This window comes from Callithrix jacchus, chromosome 5 (genome assembly GCF_049354715.1).
Source record: "Callithrix jacchus isolate 240 chromosome 5, calJac240_pri, whole genome shotgun sequence".
NCBI lineage: Eukaryota > Metazoa > Chordata > Mammalia > Primates > Cebidae > Callithrix > Callithrix jacchus.
This window is the reverse complement of record NC_133506.1, coordinates 41,079,930-41,099,482: the sequence shown is the minus strand read 5'-3', so window position 1 is coordinate 41,099,482 and position 19,553 is coordinate 41,079,930. Positions and strand designations below refer to the sequence as shown.

Sequence of the window (19,553 nt, the reverse complement as noted above, 5' to 3'; positions counted from 1 at the left end):
ACTGACAGGAGTTCTGCCCAATCATAACCTAGATTCCACCTTCCAGTGATCTGCAGGAGAATTCCGGTTACTAAAGCAGTTTGCCGGAAGCGCCAGGTTCTGTGTATGTCTTCGGCGTGTTCCGCGCAGCGGGTGTGCAGGGCCGGCAACATTGAACGAGATGTCATCCCCGCAGACCCCAGAAGATGGGCAGGGCCATGGCGGTCGCGGCGATCCCCGTGGGGACCTCCGTAGCGTCTTGGTCACGAGCGTGCTCAACCTCGAGCCGCTGGACGAGGATCTCTTCAGGTAGCCGGCAGCTCCTGCCCAGCATCCCCTCCTTTAAGGCAGAGACTTTTGGTCTCGACTGCCGCCGCCCGGGGCCCCTGGCTCCGGGACTAGGATGGCTCTGCGTGGGATGCACGCTCTGCCACGATTAGGAGAGAACTCGCCCCCTACAGAACTGTTCTCGCTGCCCTGGCTTCCTGCCTTCCTCTCCGCACCGCGAGGTCTGCGCAGTCCCACCTCTAGGAAATCCTGGAGATCTGAGCAAATACAGTGGTGACCTGAGAGAGCCTACTCGTCAGCCTGCCCTAACCCTTCACCGGGGAAACTAGCCCAGAGAGGGCAGTGATTCGCCCGAGGGCACACAGCTGATCGATCAGGCTTAAAACAGACGTCGCCCAAAGTGCTGGGATTACGAGGCGGGTGGATCACGAGGTCAAGAGATCGAGACCATCCTGATCAACATGGTGGAACCCCGTCTCTACTAAAAATACAAAAAATTAGCTGGGCATGGTGGCGCGTGCCTGTAATCCCAGCTACTCAGGAGGCTGAGGCAGGAGAATTGCCTGAACGCAGGAGGCGGAGGTTGCGGTGAACCGAGATCGCGCCATTGCACTCCAGCCTGGGTAACAAGAGCGAAACTCCGTCTCAAAACAAAACAAAAAACAGACGCCGCAGCATCTTGCGTCTTCAGTATCCTTTTCTTCTCACAATAGCCAGCCCCCAGTACCATTTGGTGGGTCTGGCATCTGGCATCTCATTACTCATCCTGAGGCTTGAGCATGTTTCCTTCCCAGCATCATCGAAGTTCTTGACTGCAAGGGTTTCTAACAGCTTTGACCAAGGCTGCTTCTGACTTTATTGGAAGTTATCTTACTTTGATCTCCCTGCCTTCAGCTTACGGAATTATAAGTAACTTCTTGGAGGGCTATTTATTTTTGTTTTTGAAGACAAGATCTGGCCCTGTCGTTCAGGCTGGAGTGCAGTGGCACGAACATTGCTCACTGCAGCCTCAACCTCCCCGGCCCAAGCGACCCTTCTGGCTCAGCCTCCCTTGTAGCTGGGACCACAAGTGAGTGCCACCATGCCCAGCTAACTTTTTTATTTTTTAGACATGAGGCCCCACTTTGGAGCCAGGCTGGTTTTGAATTCATGGGCTCAGGCGATCCTCCTACGTCGGCCTCCCAAAGTGCTGGGATTGATTACAGGAAGAGCCACCTGCCAGATGGAGGGCTGTTTGTAATTCATTGTTATGGAAAATATGCCAAAAGGCTGGGAAGTGGGAGGCTGGAGACATAATTCTTCAGCTTCCAGTGGGCCTATATACTACACAAGCATTTTCATCTCTGGGGCCAAGCTGCAGTTTTCTCATCTGTACACTGAAGGAGCTAGACTTGATGTCTGAGGGCTCTTATTATTTATTTATTTATAATTTATTTAATTTTATTTTTCAAAACGGAGTCTTGCTCTGTCACCCAGGCTGGAGTGCAGTGGTGTGATCTCAGCTCACTGCAACCTCTGCCTCCTAGGTTCAAGTGATTCTCCTGCCTCAGCCTCCCGAGTAGCTGGGACTACAGGTGCATGCCATCACACCCAGCTAATTTTTGTATTTTTAGTAGAGACTGGTTTTCACCATGTTGGCCAGGCTGGTCTTGAACTCCTGACCTAACATGATCCACTTGCCTCGGCCTCCCAAAGTGTTGGGATTACAGGTGTGAGCCACTGCGCCTGGCCAAGAGGATTTTTATGCAGAAGGATGTTTGCCTGGAGAAAAGGTCTGTGGCTTTTACCATATTCTCAAAAGAAACTTAAATCCCAATACGGTGAAGAGATCATATGTTAGAGGCTCATCACGGGTAGTAGAATTTGGCCCAGTTCCAAGTCTTTCCCTCTTTCCCCCTCTCCCTACAGAGGAAGGCATTACTGGGTACCGGCCTCCAAGAGACTGTTTGGGGGTCAGATCGTGGGCCAGGCCCTGGTGGCTGCAGCCAAGTCTGTGAGTGAAGACGTCCACGTGCACTCCCTGCACTGCTACTTTGTTCGGGCAGGTAAACCCCCTACTTCCTGTCCCAACCCAGCCCTGGTGGCCCAGCAGCCATTTCTGGCCTTGGGGGCTGAGGTTAAAAGAAAGAGAGGGAGACTGGAAGACAAGAGGAGGGGTGGAGGACACTAAGAGGTCTCTAGGGTGGAAAAAGGTCTGGGGCTAACAAAGAGCCTTGGACCTCACACCTGCTGGGACTCACTGGGTACCTGATATCTGGCTCTTAATAACACAAGACTTTGTCACCTGTCTGCTCCATGTGGGACTTTTGTTCTTTCATTCTGAACATAGCTCCTGATGCCAAATGCTGTGCTAGGTTCTCAGGGTGCTATAACCTCTGCTAGAGGTGCGGAGTTAGGGCAGCTTGGCTTGGAGAAGAGGGCACCAGCCTGAGAATCAAGGGATCTAAGGCTTCTTTTGTCAACTGAGCATAGGGTCAATAAAAACAAACCAAAGATGTAGGGCCTAGCTTTAGCTTTGTCAGTAATTTACCATGCAGCCTTGAGTGAGGTTAGCTCCCCGCCCTAAGGCTTGGTTTACTTCACCTGTGAAATGGAGGCGGGCAGGACCAGGGGTATTTTAGTGGGATGATCGTCACAGCTTCTTATAGCTCTGGGGTCAATAAAGAAAATCACTTAAAACCTATGTGTGGTGGCTCACGCCTATAATCCCAGCACCTTGGGAGGTCGAGGGGGAGGATTGTTGGAACCCAGGAGTTCAAGACCAACCTAGGCAACAAATCAAGACCTTGTCTCAATAAATAAATAAATGGAAAATAAAAGCAAAACCTATGCTTAAAAAAAAAAAAAGACAAAAAAAACACCTCACCATTTTCTCTCCTTCCCTCTCACCCCTAGAGCAGATGCTCTGGTTTTAATAATCACTGTGTTCTGTGTGGATCCTCGGCTGAGAAGTTTGTGAACCCTTACCGTATGTGATTTGTATTAAGAAAAGAGTAGGGTTTCCCCCTTCATTTTATAAATATGAAAGTTATCCCTGTAATAGTAAATAAACTTTTTCATACTGTCCCATGTCCCTTACTCCTCATCCCTGGGGAGTATTGCTTGGTACCCTTCCCCCAGTCACTGCTATAAAGTATTTGAATACTTACCATGGCCTCAACCAGGTTCTCATCTTTACACTAGTTGGTAGTAAATATGTGCTTTGTTTCTTTAATTTGGTTATAAGTACCAGCCTTTTGATACTGTAATCCTTCTAGCCTAGTGATACACCTGGCTGCTTTGTTTTGTGGGGGTGGTAGCATGACTTGAACTCTGAATCTCTTCGTCCTGTGATGGAAGAAGTCCGAAAGATACCTGTCTTTGCAGGTAAAGTTACCTAGTTCAGGGCTTGGCATGATCTGGTTTTCCATAAATATTATTAGTTTTTTATGATTAACTTATGGGAATAATTAAAATTTGCATGATACAGGGCATAGTTATGTGCCTTATCTTGTTTGGTCTTCATAAGTAAACATGGGTGGCAGGCATTCCTGCCATCATTCTTAGCTAAGGACTGGAAGAGGTTTAGAACCAAACCTCAGTGCCCAGGGAGACAGAGCCAGGATTTGAACCTGGTTTATGTGTCTTCAAGTGCCAAACTCTTTCCTGCTTCTTTGCTTCTCTCAAACTCTTGGGTGATAATTCTAAACCGTGGGAGAGCTGCCAGGGTACTCAACCCAGGTTATGGGGTAAAGGTCCTCTTTCTTGGAAATGCTCCATCTAGGAGCAACATGAAATGAGCCATGTCCAAGCTACCATTTCAAAATTAATAATTATTTGGCTGGGTGCAGTGGCTCACACCTATAATCTTAACGCTTTGGAGGGCCGAGGCAGGCCGATTGCCTGAGCTCAGGAGTTCAAGACCAGCCTGGGCAACATGGTGAAACCCCCATCTCTACTAAAATACAAAAAATTAGCTGGGCATGGTGGCATGAGCTTGTAGTCCCAGCTACTCAGAGGCTGAGGTAGGAGAATTGCTTGAACTCGGGAGGCTGAAGTTGCAGTGAGCTGAGATTGTGCCACTGCACTCCAGCCTGGGCGACAAGAGTGAGACTCCATCTCTATAAAAAAATAAATTAATAATTATTTGTGCCCCTGCCTGTGTCTTGAAAGGCTGCAAGATAACTAAAATAATTGGTAGCCATTATGAGAATATTAAAAGTCAAAGGACATCAGGCTGGTAGTAACAGGGGATTTGGGAGAAATCATCCATGTCAAAAAATTTGGCTAAGACATACTGCAGTTTCATACATCATTTAGTTCCGAGATTCCTGGCTGCAAGGCAAAAAGGACAGCTCTCTTATCAATTTGTGATATGACTCTGCCAGCTGTATGAGATATTAAAACCAATGCTGTTTCTTGGCCAGGTGCAGTGGTTTACACCTGTAATCCCAGCAATTTGGGAGGCCAAGGCAGGTGGATCATCTGAGGTCAGGAGTTCGAGATCAGCCTGGCCAACGTGGCGAAACCCCATCTCTTTTCAACATCTTTTTTTTTTTTGAGACGGAGTCACATTCTGACGGCCAGGTGGAAGTGCTATCTCAGCTCTCTGCAACCTCCACCTTCTAGGTTCAAGCAATTCTCCTGCCTCAGCCTCCTGAGAAGTGGAGACTACAGGTGCACGCCTGGCTAAGAGAGTGTGTGTGTGTGTGTGTGTGTGTGTGTGTGTATGTTTTAAGTAGAGATGGGGTTTCGCCATGTTGGCTGGGATGGTCTTGATCTCCTGACCTCATGATCCACCTACTTCGGTCTCCCAAAGAGCTGGGATTACAGGTGTGAGCCACCGGGCCTGGCCTTTTTTTAAATTTAAGACAGCATTTCAATCTTGTTGCTCAGGCTGGAGTGCAATGGCGTGATCTCAGCCCACTGCAACCTGTGCCTCCCGGGTTTAAGTGATTCTTCTACTTCAGCCTCCCAAGTAGCTGGGATTACAGGCGTGCACCACCATGCCCAGCTAATGTTTGTGTTTTTAGTAGAGATGGGGTTTCATCATGTTGGTCAGGCTGGTCTTGAACTCCTGACCTCAGGTGGTCCACCCGCCTCAGCCTCCCAAAGTGCTGGGTTTTTGAGCCACACCCAGCTTAACTATATTTTTAAATAAAGGCTGTTATGGGGGAGGGGGAGGGTTGGTCCTTGGTCATTTATCATATCAGTTCTTTTTCCAGAAGCCCAGGAAAGAATGTTAATTAATTCGGATTTTGTTTTGTTTTTAGTTTTTCTCTATAGAGGCTAATTTAGAGCTTGAAGAATTCAGAACAAGATCAGCAAACTTTCTAGAAAGGGCTGGATAGAAAATATTTCAGGTTTTGCCAGTGAAAGCAACTATAGACAATATGAAAACAAATGAGCATGACTTTATTACAAAAAATTGTATTTTAAGGCAGCAGTTTCCTCATCTGTACAGTGGGGTTAAGAGTGGTTCTGCATAGTTATTGTGAGACCAACATGAGGAAACATACCCCCCTGCCTAATGCTGTCTGGCATCCTGCATCACTTCATAATGGTTAGTTCCCTTCCTTCAGTACGCCTCAGGGCCTACGTGCTCTGTTCATATAACAATTTTCAAGAATAGGGCTGGAACTCATTCACACTGAAAGGTACCAGAGTACTGAAGGTTCTGTGATCCTCCTAGGAAATCTGCACTTTAGCTTCCCTGCAGACCAAGGCTTGGATTAGAGGTTTTTTGTTCTTCCCCTCAAGTTTGGTGGTAGGGAACGGAGGCTTCCTTCCAGTGTCTGAAATCAGACTGCACAAGTAGCTATCTCTGCTGTTTGGACTCTTGGTAAGCCCTCCTCAGATGCCTTTGACCTTGAGGAGCTCCCATTCTGATAAAAGCCCCACTTGTGGCAGGGCCTGATAACAGACAGCTGAGCAAGCCAATTGGCTTCAGATGGTGATGTTTATTGCTGTTGATTGAGCCCTGGTGCCTACCAGACTCCCTGTTTGGATCAGAGTGGAGGAAGCAACACTTCTCTAGACCTGCTTCTTTCATCTGAAGGTTGAAAGTCATTCCCAAGATGTTTCATGGCCCAGATGTCAGAGCTCCCCAAGGTCAGTCTGACTCAGACAAAGTGAGAACTTCGGGGAAACCAGGGAAGCTCCCTCTCCAAATCTTCCCTCATATGCTTGTTGTTGGCTACCTTATCCCTGGCCAGTGCCTTCTACTCTGGTGGTGTTCTTGTTTTTGAGACAAGGTGTTGCTCTGTCACCCAGGCTGGAGCACAGTGACGCAGTCATGGCTCACTGCAGCCTTGATCTTCTGGCCTCAAGTGATCCTTCTGCCTCAGCTTCTTGATTAGCTGGGGCCATAGGAACATGCCACCATGTCCAGCTAATTTTTATTTCTTATTTTTTGTAGAGACAGGGTCTCCCTGTGTTGCCAGGCTCTTCCTCTCTGCTTTGGAGCAGAGACACCTGACAGGGAAGGACCAGATGGGTTCCATATACATCAGGCATGAAGTGACTGACAGCAGCTGTTGCCTGAGAGAGGCTGAATATACAAACAGCCAGTGGCTAGACCATGTATGAAAACAGATCTCTGAGGCCAGGCGCGTGGCTCATGCCTGTAATCCCACCACTTTGGGAGGCCAAGGTAGGTGGATCACGAGGTCAAGAGATGGAGACCATCCTGGCCAACATGGTGAAACCCCATCTCTATTAAGAATACAAAACTCAGCGGGGCATGGTGGTGCACACCTGTAGTCCCAGCTACTTGGGAGGCTGAGGCAGGAGAATTGCTTGAACCTGGGAGGCGGAGGTTGCAGTGAGCTGAGATCACACCACTGCACTCCAGCTTGGGCGACAAGAGTGAAACTCCATCTCAAAAAAAAAAAACAAAAAAACAAACAGAACTCTGATCCGCAATAGCAGCAACCAGCAAAGGAAGCCAGCCTGCTATCCACAAGTCAGACCAGTATCTTTTTTTAAATTCATTTTTTATTTTTTGAGATGGAGTCTTACTCTGTTGTTGCCCAGGATGGAGTGCAGTGGCTCACTGCAACCTCCACCTCCTGGGTTCAAGTGATTCTTCTCCTCAGCTCCCGAGTGATTGGGATTACAGGCACCTGCCACCACGCCTGGCTAATTTTTTAAATATTTTTAGTAGAGTTAGGGGCTCACCATGTTGACCGGGCTGGTCTAGAACTCTTGACCTCATGATCTACCCACCTCAGCCTCCCAAAGTGCTGGGATTACAGATGTGAGCCGCTGCACTTGGCTCCGACCACTGTCTTTACCAACCAGTCCAGTAAGCCAAATAATGACCACTGTAACAGTTGGCCCTCAAAGCCAGGACTTGATGGATAACTGACAGCTTCCCTAATTTTTGCCCCTGCTTCCAACTTAGGACCAACTCGAGAAAGTCAAATATGCACTCCTAACCAATCACACAGGATGTCCTGCTGCTGCTTATTTATTTATTTATTTATTTTTTGAGATGGAGTTTTGCTCTTTTGCCCAGGCTGGAGTGCAATGCTGCAATCATGGCTCACTGTAGCTTCCACCTCCCAGGTTTAAGCGATTCTCCTGCCTCAGCCTCCTAAGTAGCTGGGATTACAGGTGCATGCCACCATGCCCAGCTAATTTTTTGAATTTTTAGTAGCGATGGGGTTTTGCCATGTTGGCCAGGGTGGTCTCAAACTCCTGGCCTTAGGTGATCCACCCACCTCGGCCTCCCAAAGTGCTGGGATTACAGGTGTGAGCCACTGCGCCTGGCTGGATGTCCTGCTTCTAGTTAGCCCACCTACAGCTTCCCTGTGCCAACAGCCTCCAATCAGAGCATCTCTGAAGCCTTTATTTCCCACTACAGAGCTTTCCCATTCCTTTGCCTGCCTCTGAGTCTCTGCCGAAAGCAAGTGATGGTGGTTGACTTCCTGCTATGACAAGCTCTGATTGGCTGGGTGCAGTGGGTCATGCCTGTAATTCTAGCACTTTGGGAGGGCAAGGTGGGTGGATCACTTGAGGTGAGGAGTTCGAGACCAGCCTGGGCAACATGGTGAAACCCCATGTCTACTAAAAATACAAAAATTAGCTGGGCATGGTGGCATGCACCTGTAATCCCAGCTACTTAGGAGGCTGAGGCAGGAGAATCGCTTGAACCTGGGAGGTGGAAGCTACAGTGAGCCCAGATGGCACCACTACACTTCAGCCTGGGGCAGCCAAGTGAACCTTGTCTCAAAAAAAAAAAAAAATTAGCTGGTGGTGGTGCACGCCTGTAGTCCCAGGCACTCAGAAGTCTGAGGCATAAGAATCGCTTGAACCTGGGAGGTGGAGGTTGCAGTGAGCCAAGATCACACCACTGCACTCCAGTCTGGTGACAGAGCAAAACTCCATCTCAAAAACCAACAACAACAACAACAACAAAAAGCAAGCTTTGAATATATAGCCTTTGTTTGTTCTCCAAAAAGAACAACAGCAAAGTGAACACTAAACAGGCAGCAGGCTTGATTTACTGATGTGGAATAATGGTTTGGGACTGATGACAAGATCCCAAGCACAGATAGAGCAAAAAAGAAGCAAGGAGTATTAATTTTATTTTACAAACGCTTATAGAGCCCTCAGTATGTGCCAGATATTATTCTAAACACTTTACAACTATGGACTCATTTACTTATCATTCAAATCCTTTAAGGTATGAGTACCATGATGATTCCCAGTTTGCAAATGAGCAGGCTGCTCAGAGAAGTGAAGGGTCACACAGCTGGTGAGTGGCAGAGCCAGGATTTGAATGCAGGGAATCTATCAATGTCTCTGCTGTTTGTGCTATTAGAGAGGAGCTCCACCTGCACAGGGAGCAGCCTGATGACAGGACCTGGTGGTCTCTCTCTATCCCTAGTGCCTGGACCTTAGCAGACCTCAGTTAGTAGTTACTGAGCTGAAATGGAATGGAAGATGAGTAGCAGAGTGCCTGTTAGGCGTTGTGATGATGATGGGACCTGTGGACCCACTGTGCCCTTGTGCCCACTGCAGGGGACCCAAAGGTACCAGTACTGTACCAGGTGGAGCGGACGCGAACAGGGTCGAGCTTCTCGGTGCGCTCTGTGAAGGCCGTGCAACATGGGAAGCCCATCTTCATCTTCCAGGCCTCCTTCCAGCAGGCCCAGCCCAGCCCCCTGCAGCACCAGTTCTCCATGCCCACAGTGCCACCGCCAGAAGAGCTGCTTGACTCTGAGGCCCTCACTGACCATTATTTAAGGTGAGAGACCTGGAGGCTCCAGGGCAGATTTTTCAAAATATAGCTGCTGTTTGTGGATCATGGGATTGTTTAGTGGGTCTTAACCAGCATTTTAAAAATATAGACTAGAAAAGAAGATATTGGAGTGAATAATATGTATGTATTAAGGGCAGGAATCCTTTTGTGAAACTTGAGGTTCAGTTGTGTGTGTTTCCGATATGTGTCTATATTGGGTCATGGTATAAAATGAAGGGCTTGGCTGGGTGTGGTGGCTTACACCTATGACCCTAGCACTTTGGGAAGCCAAGGCAGGAGGATTGCTTGAGACCAGGAGTTGGACACTAGCCTGGCTAACATAGCAGGACTCCATCTCTAATTTAAAAATAGGGCCGGGTGTGGTGGCTCAAGCCTGTAATCCCAGCACTTTGGGAGGCCGAGGCGGGTGGATCACGAGGTCAAGAGATTGAGACCATCCTGGTCAACATGGTGAAACCCCATCTCTACTAAAAGTACAAAAAAAAAAAAAAATTAGCTGGGCATGGTGGCACATGACTGTAATCCCAGCTACTCCGGAGGCTGAGGCAGGAGAATTGCCTGAACCCAGGAGGCGGAGGTTGCAGTGAGCCAAGATCGCGCCATTGCACTCCAGCCTGGGCAACAAGGGCAAGACTCCGTCTCAAAAAATATGTGTGTGTGTATGTACACACACACACGTCTTTCTCTCTCTCCACATATATATTTGAGACAGAGTCTTGCTCTTGTTGCCCAGGCTGGAGTGCAGTGATTCAGTCTTGGCTCACTGCAGCCTCCATCTCCTAGGCTCAAGCAATCCTCCCTCCTCAGCCTCCCAAGTAGCTGGGATTACAGGCACCTGCCACCACACCTGGCTAATTTTGTATTTTTAGTAGAGATGGTGTTTCTCCATGTTAGTCAGGCTGGTCTCAAACTCCTGACTTCAGGTGATCCACCTGCCTCGGCCTCCAGAGGCTTAGGGGACTGGGGATTTTATATATATATCCCCAGTCCCCTAAGTGATTCCCTCTCTGCCCTCAAGCCCCTGGTCCAGCAGCTTAGGACTCAATGTGCACCAGGAGTGAGTGTCCTCTAGGACTCTGCAGCAGAGCTATGGCCTATGTTTGATCGGTCACTGTCTTTGCCTTGGTGCTTTTTGAGATGGAGTCTTGCTCTGTTGCCCAGGCTGGAGTGCAGTGACACAATCTTGGCTCACTGAAACCTCTGCCTCCCGGGTTCAAGCAGTTCTCATGCCTCAGCCTCCTGAGTAGCTACAATTACAGGCTGAGACATACGTGTGTGTGTGTGTGTGTGTGTGTATACACACACACACATATATACATGCCACCATGCCTAGCTAATTTTTGTATTTTTTTTTTTTTAGTAGAGATGGGGTTTTGCCATGGTGTCCAGGCTGGTCTTGAACTCCTGACCTCAAGTGATCTGCCTGCCTTGGCCTCCCAAAGTGCTGGGGTTACAGGTATAAGCCACCGAGCTCGGCCACATGTTTTTATGTATATAAAACATATGCACAAAAATACAAATATGCATTTTCCCCTAACCATTAGACCACCAGGGAGCATGTTAGATATTTGGAATACCTGGTAAAATATATTTATTTGGATCACATCTAATAATGTTTGAAAAATGCAAGTGGAAGGGAAAGCTCTGGGACCAGACACAGGACAGACATGGATTCTAGCCAGGGCTGTGCCTTTGTTAATGCTCACTTGCTGTGGGACATTGCCCAATTCCCCAGCCTCTCAGGGCCCTAGTTTCTTTTCCTAAAAAACGGGAATGCTCATTTCTATCCTGCTTACTTCTTAGCTGTATCATAAGGAGAGAGGGTCTCTAGTCTCGTGCTAGACACTGGGAAGGCAACAGGGTATGATGGAATGGATATGGGTTTGGGAACCTGAAAGGCCTGGATTCAATTCTAGACTTTGTCCCTACGAGCTGTGTGAATTTGGGCAAGTTGCTTTCCCACTCTGAGCCAGTACTCTCAATTATAAAATGGTGCTAATCATATTCCTACCTCATAAGGCTGCTGTGAGGATTCAATGAGATGAGAGAGAGAAGGTACTTAGTGTGCTAGTATTAACTAGCACAATGGCAGTAAACTGTAGTTATATCACATTAACAGGAAAAACTCAGGGCCTGGTGTGTGGTTGCAATTCAACAAATGTTTGCTGAAATGAAAGGAAGACATTGTTAAAGGACCCTGAATTGAGATCTGTGCTGTTCAGTAAGGTAGTCTCTAGCCATTTGTGGCTATATTACGTTAATTAAAATTAAATAGGGCCAGGTGCAGTGGCTCACGCCTGTAATCCCAGCACTTTGGGAGGCTGAGGCAGGTGGATCACTGAAGGTCAGGTGTTCGAGACCAGCCTGGCCAACATGGTGAAACTCCCATCTCTATTAAATACACACACACACAAAAATTAGCCAGGAGTAGTGGCATGTTCCTGTAAACCCAGTTAGGAGGCTGAGGCAGGAGAATCGGTTGGACCTGGGAGGCAGAGGTTGCAGTGAGTTGAGATTGAGCCACTGCACTCCAGACTAGGCAACAGAGTGAGACTCCACCTAAAAAAAAAAAGAACAATTCTGTTCCTTAGTTGCATTAGCCACATTTCAGGTGTGGCCTCTGACTACCATTGTAGGCAGTGCATATAGGCATTCCATCATCGAAGGTTCTATTGGGCAGCACTCTAGCGGATGGGGGTGAAAATGGCAGTACCTGTGCAGAGCACTGTGGGTGCTTGTCATCTTATTGAAGGGAATTCAGTGGAATGCGCTCCTCCCCCTGGCGGAGCACAATGTTCCCTACTATATAGGGTTAGGTATCTCAGGCCAAGTCAGGCAGCCCATTTCTTGAGTGTTTAGAATAATGAAGTAACTGGGCACAGAGGCTCATTCCTTTAATCACAGCACTTTGGGAGGCCGAGGTAGGAGGATCACTTGAGGCCAGGATTTTGAGACCTGCCTGGGCAACATAGAGAGACCTCATCTCTACAAAAAAAAGTAAAAATATTATCTAGGCACAGTGGTGTATACCTCTAGTCCCAGCTACTTGGGAGGCCAAGGCAAGAGGATGACTTGAGCTCAGGAGTTGGAGACTGCAGTGAGCTGACTGCACCACTGCACTCCATCCTGGGTGAGAAGATGACCCTGTCTCTAAAAAAATAAAAAATAAACCGGGCGCAGTGGCTCATGCCTGTGATCCCAGCACTTTGGGAGGCTGAGGCAGGCAGATCACGAGGTCAGGAATTCAAAACCAGCCTGGCTAGCATGGTGAAACCCCCGTCTCTACTAAAAATACAAAAATTAGCTGGGCATGGTGGCACACACTTGTAGTCCCAGCTACTCGGGAGGCTGAGGCAGGAGAATCGATTGAACCCAGGAGGCGGAGGTTGTGGTGAGCTGAGATCGTGCCACTGCACTCCAGCCTAGGTGACAGAGACTCAGTCTCAAAAAAAAGTAAAAAAAAATAAAAAAAATCATACTGTGGACCCAGATTGCCTGAGTGCAAATCCTGTCTTCTCTAATTTTTAAGCAAACTACATGGACTCTGTGCTTCTTTCAGTGATTAAAAGGGGGTGATAATGTTGTACCTCTCTCACAGGGTTGTTGTGAGGAATACTGTCGGATGCACAGTGCTTTCAACAGTGCATATTATAGGGTATGCCTTATTACTATGATGTGTTGATTAGGAAGTAGGTTACTATCATTATCCACATTTTGCAGATGGGAAAATAGACTCAGAGATTACTAATTAGCACAAGACCACATGGCTCATAAATGGCAAAGAAGGAATTCAAACCCTGCATTATCTGGCCTGCCATGAGGGGAGGGGAGCTTTGGGGATATCAGGAGTCCCTGTGGAAGAGTGAGGGGAGTCAGAAGAGTGATGGAGATGAGACTTCCTCTCTTCCTTGGTCTCACCCTGTCCCTCCCCCCTTTACTTTCAGAGACCCTAACCTCCAAAAGAGCTACCCAGTGTTGCTCAACAAAATTGCTGCTCAGGAGATGCCCATTGAGATCAAGCCTGTAAACCCACCCACCCTGAGCCAGCTGCAGAGAATGGAGCCCAAACAGATGTTCTGGGTGCGAGCCCAGGGCTACATAGGTAAGAGGACCCCACAGATGGGAGGAAACCACTCTCCAAGGGGTCTAGGCCTGCCACTCATTTGCTGTGTGGCCTTGGGCACATTAGTTCCTTCTCTGGGCCTGTTTCCTTATCTGCATGATGGGGAAGTTGGCTCAGCTTCTCACTGGGCCCTCTCAGCCCTTTGCATGGGGAGAATGTGGAGGTGACTATAATCCAACACTAGGCCTTTCTGGGGAAGGCAAGGTACCTCGCTGGGGTTGTTGTTCAGCTCTGCTGATAACCGTAAAGTACCTCTGTGCAAACTGGAGGAAGACACCGCTTTGGGGGCCCAGTGTGGGAGACCTGGGTAGTGAAGACTGGATTTCAGTCCTTGCTCTCCCCTGTCCTCCCCATGTCCCCATCTCGCTTATCCCCTGTCTCTCTCTCTCTCTCTCACACACACACACACACACACACACACAGAGTAGGCCAAGTGCTCTTGTGCAGCAACCAGTCTGCACATCCATGCATGGGAGTCCCTTTTTCCCTACCTCCCTGCAGGTCCTGAGCTGGAAAGCCCAGGAGCCCAGGGCTGATGGGGATCTGTTGCAGGTGAGGGCGACATGAAGATGCACTGCTGCGTGGCCGCCTACATCTCTGACTATGCCTTCTTGGGCACTGCCATGCTGCCTCACCAGTGCCAGCACAAGGTGCACTTCATGGTCTCATTGGACCATTCCATGTGGTTCCACGCCCCCTTCCGAGCTGACCACTGGATGCTCTATGAGTGCGAGAGCCCCTGGGCTGGTGAGTGTGGGGCCATGTGGGACAAGGGCACTGACCTTGGGTGGCAGGGAGCCTGCTTTCTTGGGTGATGCTGACTTTCCCCGACTTCCTGTGCGCTGCACAGGTCACCTCCTTTCCTTCCCTCCCAGGCGTGGGCATCTTCATCTTCAAAATGAGAGGGTGAGGCCGGGACACAGCTCTGCTCTAAATTTCTAGAACATGGTGGGAATGTCATTCACTTTAATTCAGGGACCTATTTCTAGTCCCAGAACCTCTTCAGATTCTCTGTATGACATTGGGCAAATCGCATCTTTTGTCTGAGCCTCAGTTTCCCCATCTAAACAAAAAGGGTTACATTACAGCAGTGGTATCTAAACCCGGCAGCCCATCAGACTGCCATTTGGGGAAGGTTTTTCAAAATAGATTCTGATTCCACCCTCAAGATTCTGACTCAGTAGGTCTTGGATAAGGTCCAGGAAACTGTATTTTTCAGTTCTCTAAGTGATTCTGATTAACCTGATTGGGTTCAGGGCATTCAGTGGTCTCTAAGGGCCTCATTGCTAGGACATTCCTTGTAGCGGGGAGAGAGAATTGAGACTCATTCATTAATGTCTAGCTTGAGAACCCTGACCTCCTTTCCAAGAGAGTAAATTTCAAATGAAGAAAAGCTTTGCTTGATAAGCCAAGGACAAAACTTATGGACTCTTTATACTCAGATAAGGGGTACTCTCAAGTATCAACAGCATCACAGTCCAAGACTGATAACTTTGAGGTGAGGACATGGGTTCATATTTGGCTTCAGCCTGGAGCCAAATTCCTGACCCCCTCTGGATTTCAGTCATGGTCTGGAAAACTGGACAACACATAACAGCTTCTCTTGGCTACTACGAGACAGAGTGAGCTCTGCTATGTGTAAGGGAAACCAGCAATCATCCCTCATAAACATCAAACTCAGGCCCCAAGCCAGCAAGGGAGAAAGAATCTTCAGGTGGGGAGGGAAGAGGCCAGACCTCATGGCCTCAGGTCCTCTCTGCTGAGCCCCTTCTTCCCCTTGGTAGTGGTAATAGGGGTATTTTTCATGAATTACCGCTTGGAGAACCTGGCTTGACTTATTATACAGGGAGCCGATAGGTTTCCTAACACAAGCTGCCAGAGGTACAGAAGTTCTGCTTGGCCGAGCTGTTGAAGGAGACTGTTCTCAGAGCTCCTCCCTCTGTGATTTTTTTGAGGAAGTGAGCGAATATGTGAAAGTGCTTTTAAAATGTCAAGCGGGGTTCCTGTGGGAGGAGTTACTCCTCAATGACTGTCCATAAGCTCATGAAGGGGCATTTGGAGCAGCCACAACACTCACTGTACCCTTGTGTTGGGCAGCCCTGTCCTGGGCCAGACCCTTTTCAAGAAGTCCACTTGGAGGTCGGGCATGGTCATGTGTGCCTGTAATCCCAGCTGCTCAGGAGGCTGAGGTGGGAGGATCCCTTGAGTTTGAGACCAGCCTGGGCAACATGGTGAGATTCTGTCTCAGAAAAAAACAAAGAAGTGCATTTGACTGTTCTAAAGTAGAGAGACCATCCTTACCCTTCACCTCACCCACAGGTGGCTCTCGGGGGCTGGTCCATGGGCGACTGTGGCGTCGGGATGGAGTCCTAGCTGTGACCTGTGCCCAAGAGGGTGTGATCCGAGTGAAGCCCCGGGTCTCAGACAGCAAGCTGTAGCCAGAGGTACCAGCTTGGCCTAGGGGTTCAATAACCTAGCTGGTTCAATACTACCATTCCTGGGACAGGAGTTACAGTCCTGCTGGCCCTCACATCCAATAAAGAGACAGATACCACTGGAGTGGCTGGCTTTTAATTCCCCTGGGCCAGACCTGCAGCCTTGCCTTCCTCCCTCAACTCCAGGGGCAGAGTACCTGACCTTCAGCCAGGAGGCCTCACCGGCTTGGGGGCCAACCAACAAGGGAACATTGCCCCCTGACCTGTGCCACAGCTCCCAGCTGTTTGTTTATAAACTGGAGAGGCTGTGTCAGACTTCTTCCCTGTACTAGGATAGTACTATCCTAGGGCAACTCCGGCCAAAGCTCATCCTGAGCCCAGCTCAACACAAGTAAGTTTCTTTGATCTGCTTCACATTCTCTTTTGGAACTTCTAGGGGCTCCCAGCACCCCCTGCAACTTCCCAGCTATTCTGTCCTCATCAGGTCCTTCCCCTGCATTCTGGGGCAGCCTCTCTCCCCATAGTGGCCTTAAATCTAGGCAAGCGTCCTAGATTAGTCCAGCACCTCCTTGATGAGCAATTCTTTCAGACTGGGGGGTGGTGTGGGAGTAAGGCCTGCCTCCTGCAGGGCTTGGAGCCGAGCCTCTGATTGACGTTTGTCCAGGCCCAGGTGCCAGGAGAGCCGGACATGGGCCTCCAGAAAGGGTGCCAGCAAAGGGTGGAGGCTCTTGTCCCCCAGCAGCTGCAGGGCCTTCTCACAGCAAGCCCGGGCCTCCCCAGGGTTCTCCAGCTCCTGGTGGCACACAGCCAGCCCAGCGAGGGTCAGCAGGGGGCGGTCTGGGCCAGAGGGGGTGCCCAGCTGGGCTTGCAGCTGCCAGGCATTGGCCCAGAGTGCCAGAGCCTCACGATAGAGGCCAGTACAGGTGAGGCTCTGTGCCCGCCGCAGCTCTGGCAGCACGAAGAAGTCCTGCAGGTCCGGGGCGTGGCGCAGCTCCGGCACTGCCTGCAGGTGACCCAGAAACTGCTCAAAGGCCCGGCTACGGCGGGCAATGGTCTCTGCAGTAAAATTACGGCGCAGGCGCTTCCGGGGGAATGAGATGGCAGCCATGGGGCCCCGGAATTGCCGCTGCAGGTTTCGGTGCAGCCGCTCAAAGTCCGAGTAGCGGCGAGAGATCTGGGCTGGCTGGCGATCTGGAGGCCCTGGGCCTATCACGGCGAGGGTGTAGAGCTGCAGGGAGGGTGGGTGTCAGGGCAAATGCAAGTTGTCCATGGACCCCTTCCCTCACCATTCCCCACACTCCCAGCTGTGCCTCCTCACCTGTTCCCTTCACCCCTGGGACAGCACCCAGGAGGGCGGGAGCTGTTGCCACAGTGGCGGGGGAGCCCAGTCCCATCTTACCTGAGGTTTGTCTGAAATGACCCAGGCCCAAGGCAGCAAGAAGAAAGAAAGACAGAGATGAGCTTCAGTGCCCAGGGCTAGTACCCCTTTTGTCCCCTTTGTACTCCCTTCCCTTAGGGGCAGTTAGTTCTTCTAACAGCCCCCGCTTGAAAACCAGACATAAGCTGAAACCCAAGCCAATCTCTTGGGCCTCCAAGCCAACCTTTAGGACCAGCCCAGAGCTTGTTCCACTTTGGACACCTGGCCTCCACATCCCTGGTCAGGCTCTTCCAAACTAGACCCAGAGGACAGGTCTGCAGACAGCCCCAGTTGCCATAACTGTGAAAAGTATACTGGCCTAGGACTCATGTTCCACCCCAGGTCAGCTACTTCCTCCCTGTGTGACCTCAGCAAGGCAGTCTTCCACTGGGTCCACTTCTGTTCTGTTTCTAGTAAAGGAAGTGCTTGGTCAGGCCAGTGTTTGTCCAAAGATGGGACATATACAAGTATTGGTACCTGAGGTTTTTTGGGTGATGTGTACTAGAGTAAATATCACTGCATCAGAATCAGGAGGTGGTTCACCTTTTAATTTTTTTTTTTTTTGAGACCAAGTCTCACTGTGTTGGCTAGGTTAGAGTGCAGTGGTATGATTATAGCTTACTGCAGCCTCAACCTCCTGAGTAGCTAGGACTACCAGCATGCACCACCACACCCAGTTATTTAAAAACTTTTTTTTTCTTTTTGTAGAGATGCGGGTCTCGCTATGTTGCCCATGCTGTCCTCGAATTCCTGGCTTCAAGCAGTCTTCCCACCTTGGCTTCCCAAAGTGCTGAGATTACAGGCATGAGCACTGCACCCAGCTTAAGCCTGTTTTAATCTTTCTGACTACAAATTGAGGAGCTCTCAGTTTGGTTTTTAAAAAGTACTTCTTGGGCCAGGTGCAGTGGCTCACACCAGTAATCCCAGCACTTTGGGAGGCCAAGGCGGGAGGATCACCTGAGGTTGGGGGTTCAAGACCAGCCTGACCAACATGGAGAAAAATACTGTCTCTACTAAAAATACAAAATTAGCTGGGCACAGTGGTGCATGCCTGTAATCCCAGCTACTTGGGAGGCTGAGGCAGGAGAATTTGCTTGAACCTGGGTGGCAGAGGTTGCAGTAAGCTGAGATCACACCATTGCACTCTAGCCTGGGCAACAAGAGTGAAACTCCATCTCAAAAAAAAAAAAAAAAAAAGTACTTCTCTAACACTTCTCATCTCTGTTTTAAGAAAAGAGCCAGAAAGTGGATCTCAGGTCAGGGCCTCTTTCAGGCAACAGCTTTTAGGCAAGATTTAATGATGTTTCATTTTCACTGCTTTTATTTTTATAGCTAGCTTCTCTTTGTGGCAAGTGAGGCTTTCCATGTACAGTAGTGCTATGAAGTTGTCTTTTAAACTTATTTAAAGGATGGGCACAGTGGTGTGGCTCATACTTGTAATCCCAGTAGTTTTGGAGGCTAAGGCAGGAGGACTGCTTAAGGCCAGGAGTTCGAGACTAGCCTGGGCAGCATGGCAAGACCCTGTCTCTAAAAAAAAAAAAGAAAGAAAGAAAAAAGAATTAGCTGGGTACTTGTGGTCCCAGCTACTCAGGAGGCTGAGGCAGGAGGGTCATAGAAGAACAGGAGTTTGAGGCTGCAGTGAGCTACCATGGCGCCATTGCACTCCAGCCTAGGCGACAGCAAGACTCCGTCTCAATAAAATAAACAAACTTCATTGAAGAAAAAAATAGGTTTGGCCTGGTGCAGTGGCTCACACCTGTAATCCCAACACTTTGGGAGGCTGAGGAGGGCAGATCACTTGAGGTCAAGAATTCAAGACCAGCCTGGCCAAGAGTGAAACCCCATCTCAACTAAAAATGGAAAAATTAGCCAGGTGTGATGGTGGGCACCTGTAATCCCAGCTACTCAGGTGGCTGAGGTGGGAGGACTGCTTGAACCTAGGAGGCGAAAGTTGTAGTGAGCCAAGATTCCAGCCTGGGCAACAGAGTGAGACTCTGTCTCAATAAAAAGAAAAAATAGGTTAATTTAAAGAAAAATGTTAAGAAGAAAAGGGCACAAGTAGCA

The 19,553-nt window shown here is 49.2% G+C and overlaps 3 protein-coding genes across 13 annotated transcripts in view; 1 reads left to right on the top strand and 2 right to left on the bottom strand.

The window, feature by feature from the left end:
- The window catches only part of SNX21 (sorting nexin family member 21), a 45,707-nt gene that overhangs the window by 22,286 nt on the left and 3,868 nt on the right, over positions 1-19,553 (bottom strand). For 2 of the 9 annotated variants that reach the window (XR_004742894.3, XM_078371768.1), the window contains exons 4-5: positions 17,391-17,482; positions 15,033-17,300 (exon numbers count right to left, since the gene is read on the bottom strand). The exons of 2 other annotated variants lie outside the window; for them this stretch is intronic. Coding sequence is in view for 4 of the 7 variants with exons in the window: in XM_078371768.1 (XP_078227894.1) it covers positions 17,221-17,300; positions 17,391-17,482 (172 nt within the window). In the remaining 3 variants the exon portion in view is untranslated. Of the gene's footprint in view, positions 1-14,586; positions 17,483-19,553 lie in introns of those variants that run through there. 5 more of the 9 variants (XM_002747598.6, XM_008996027.5, XR_013535214.1 and 2 more) reach the window with 4 other exon arrangements.
- Positions 1-19,553, bottom strand: part of ZSWIM1 (zinc finger SWIM-type containing 1) — a 45,384-nt gene that overhangs the window by 22,286 nt on the left and 3,545 nt on the right. The gene's annotated exons all lie outside the window — the stretch shown is intronic.
- Positions 78-19,525, top strand: ACOT8 (acyl-CoA thioesterase 8). Of its 3 annotated transcripts, none has more exons than XM_002747599.6 (6): positions 78-288; positions 2,176-2,312; positions 9,274-9,499; positions 13,459-13,616; positions 14,190-14,384; positions 15,957-19,525. In XM_002747599.6, exons 1-6 carry the CDS (start codon positions 161-163, stop codon positions 16,073-16,075), a joined length of 963 nt encoding a protein of 320 aa, XP_002747645.1. In that variant the 5' UTR covers positions 78-160; the 3' UTR covers positions 16,076-19,525. The 3 variants fall into 3 exon arrangements, with proteins under 3 accessions (XP_002747645.1, XP_035154621.3, XP_017827565.1); XM_017972076.4 differs by lacking the exon at positions 78-288 and adding an exon at positions 1,769-2,039; XM_035298730.3 differs by lacking the exon at positions 2,176-2,312 and having other exon boundaries at positions 15,957-16,191.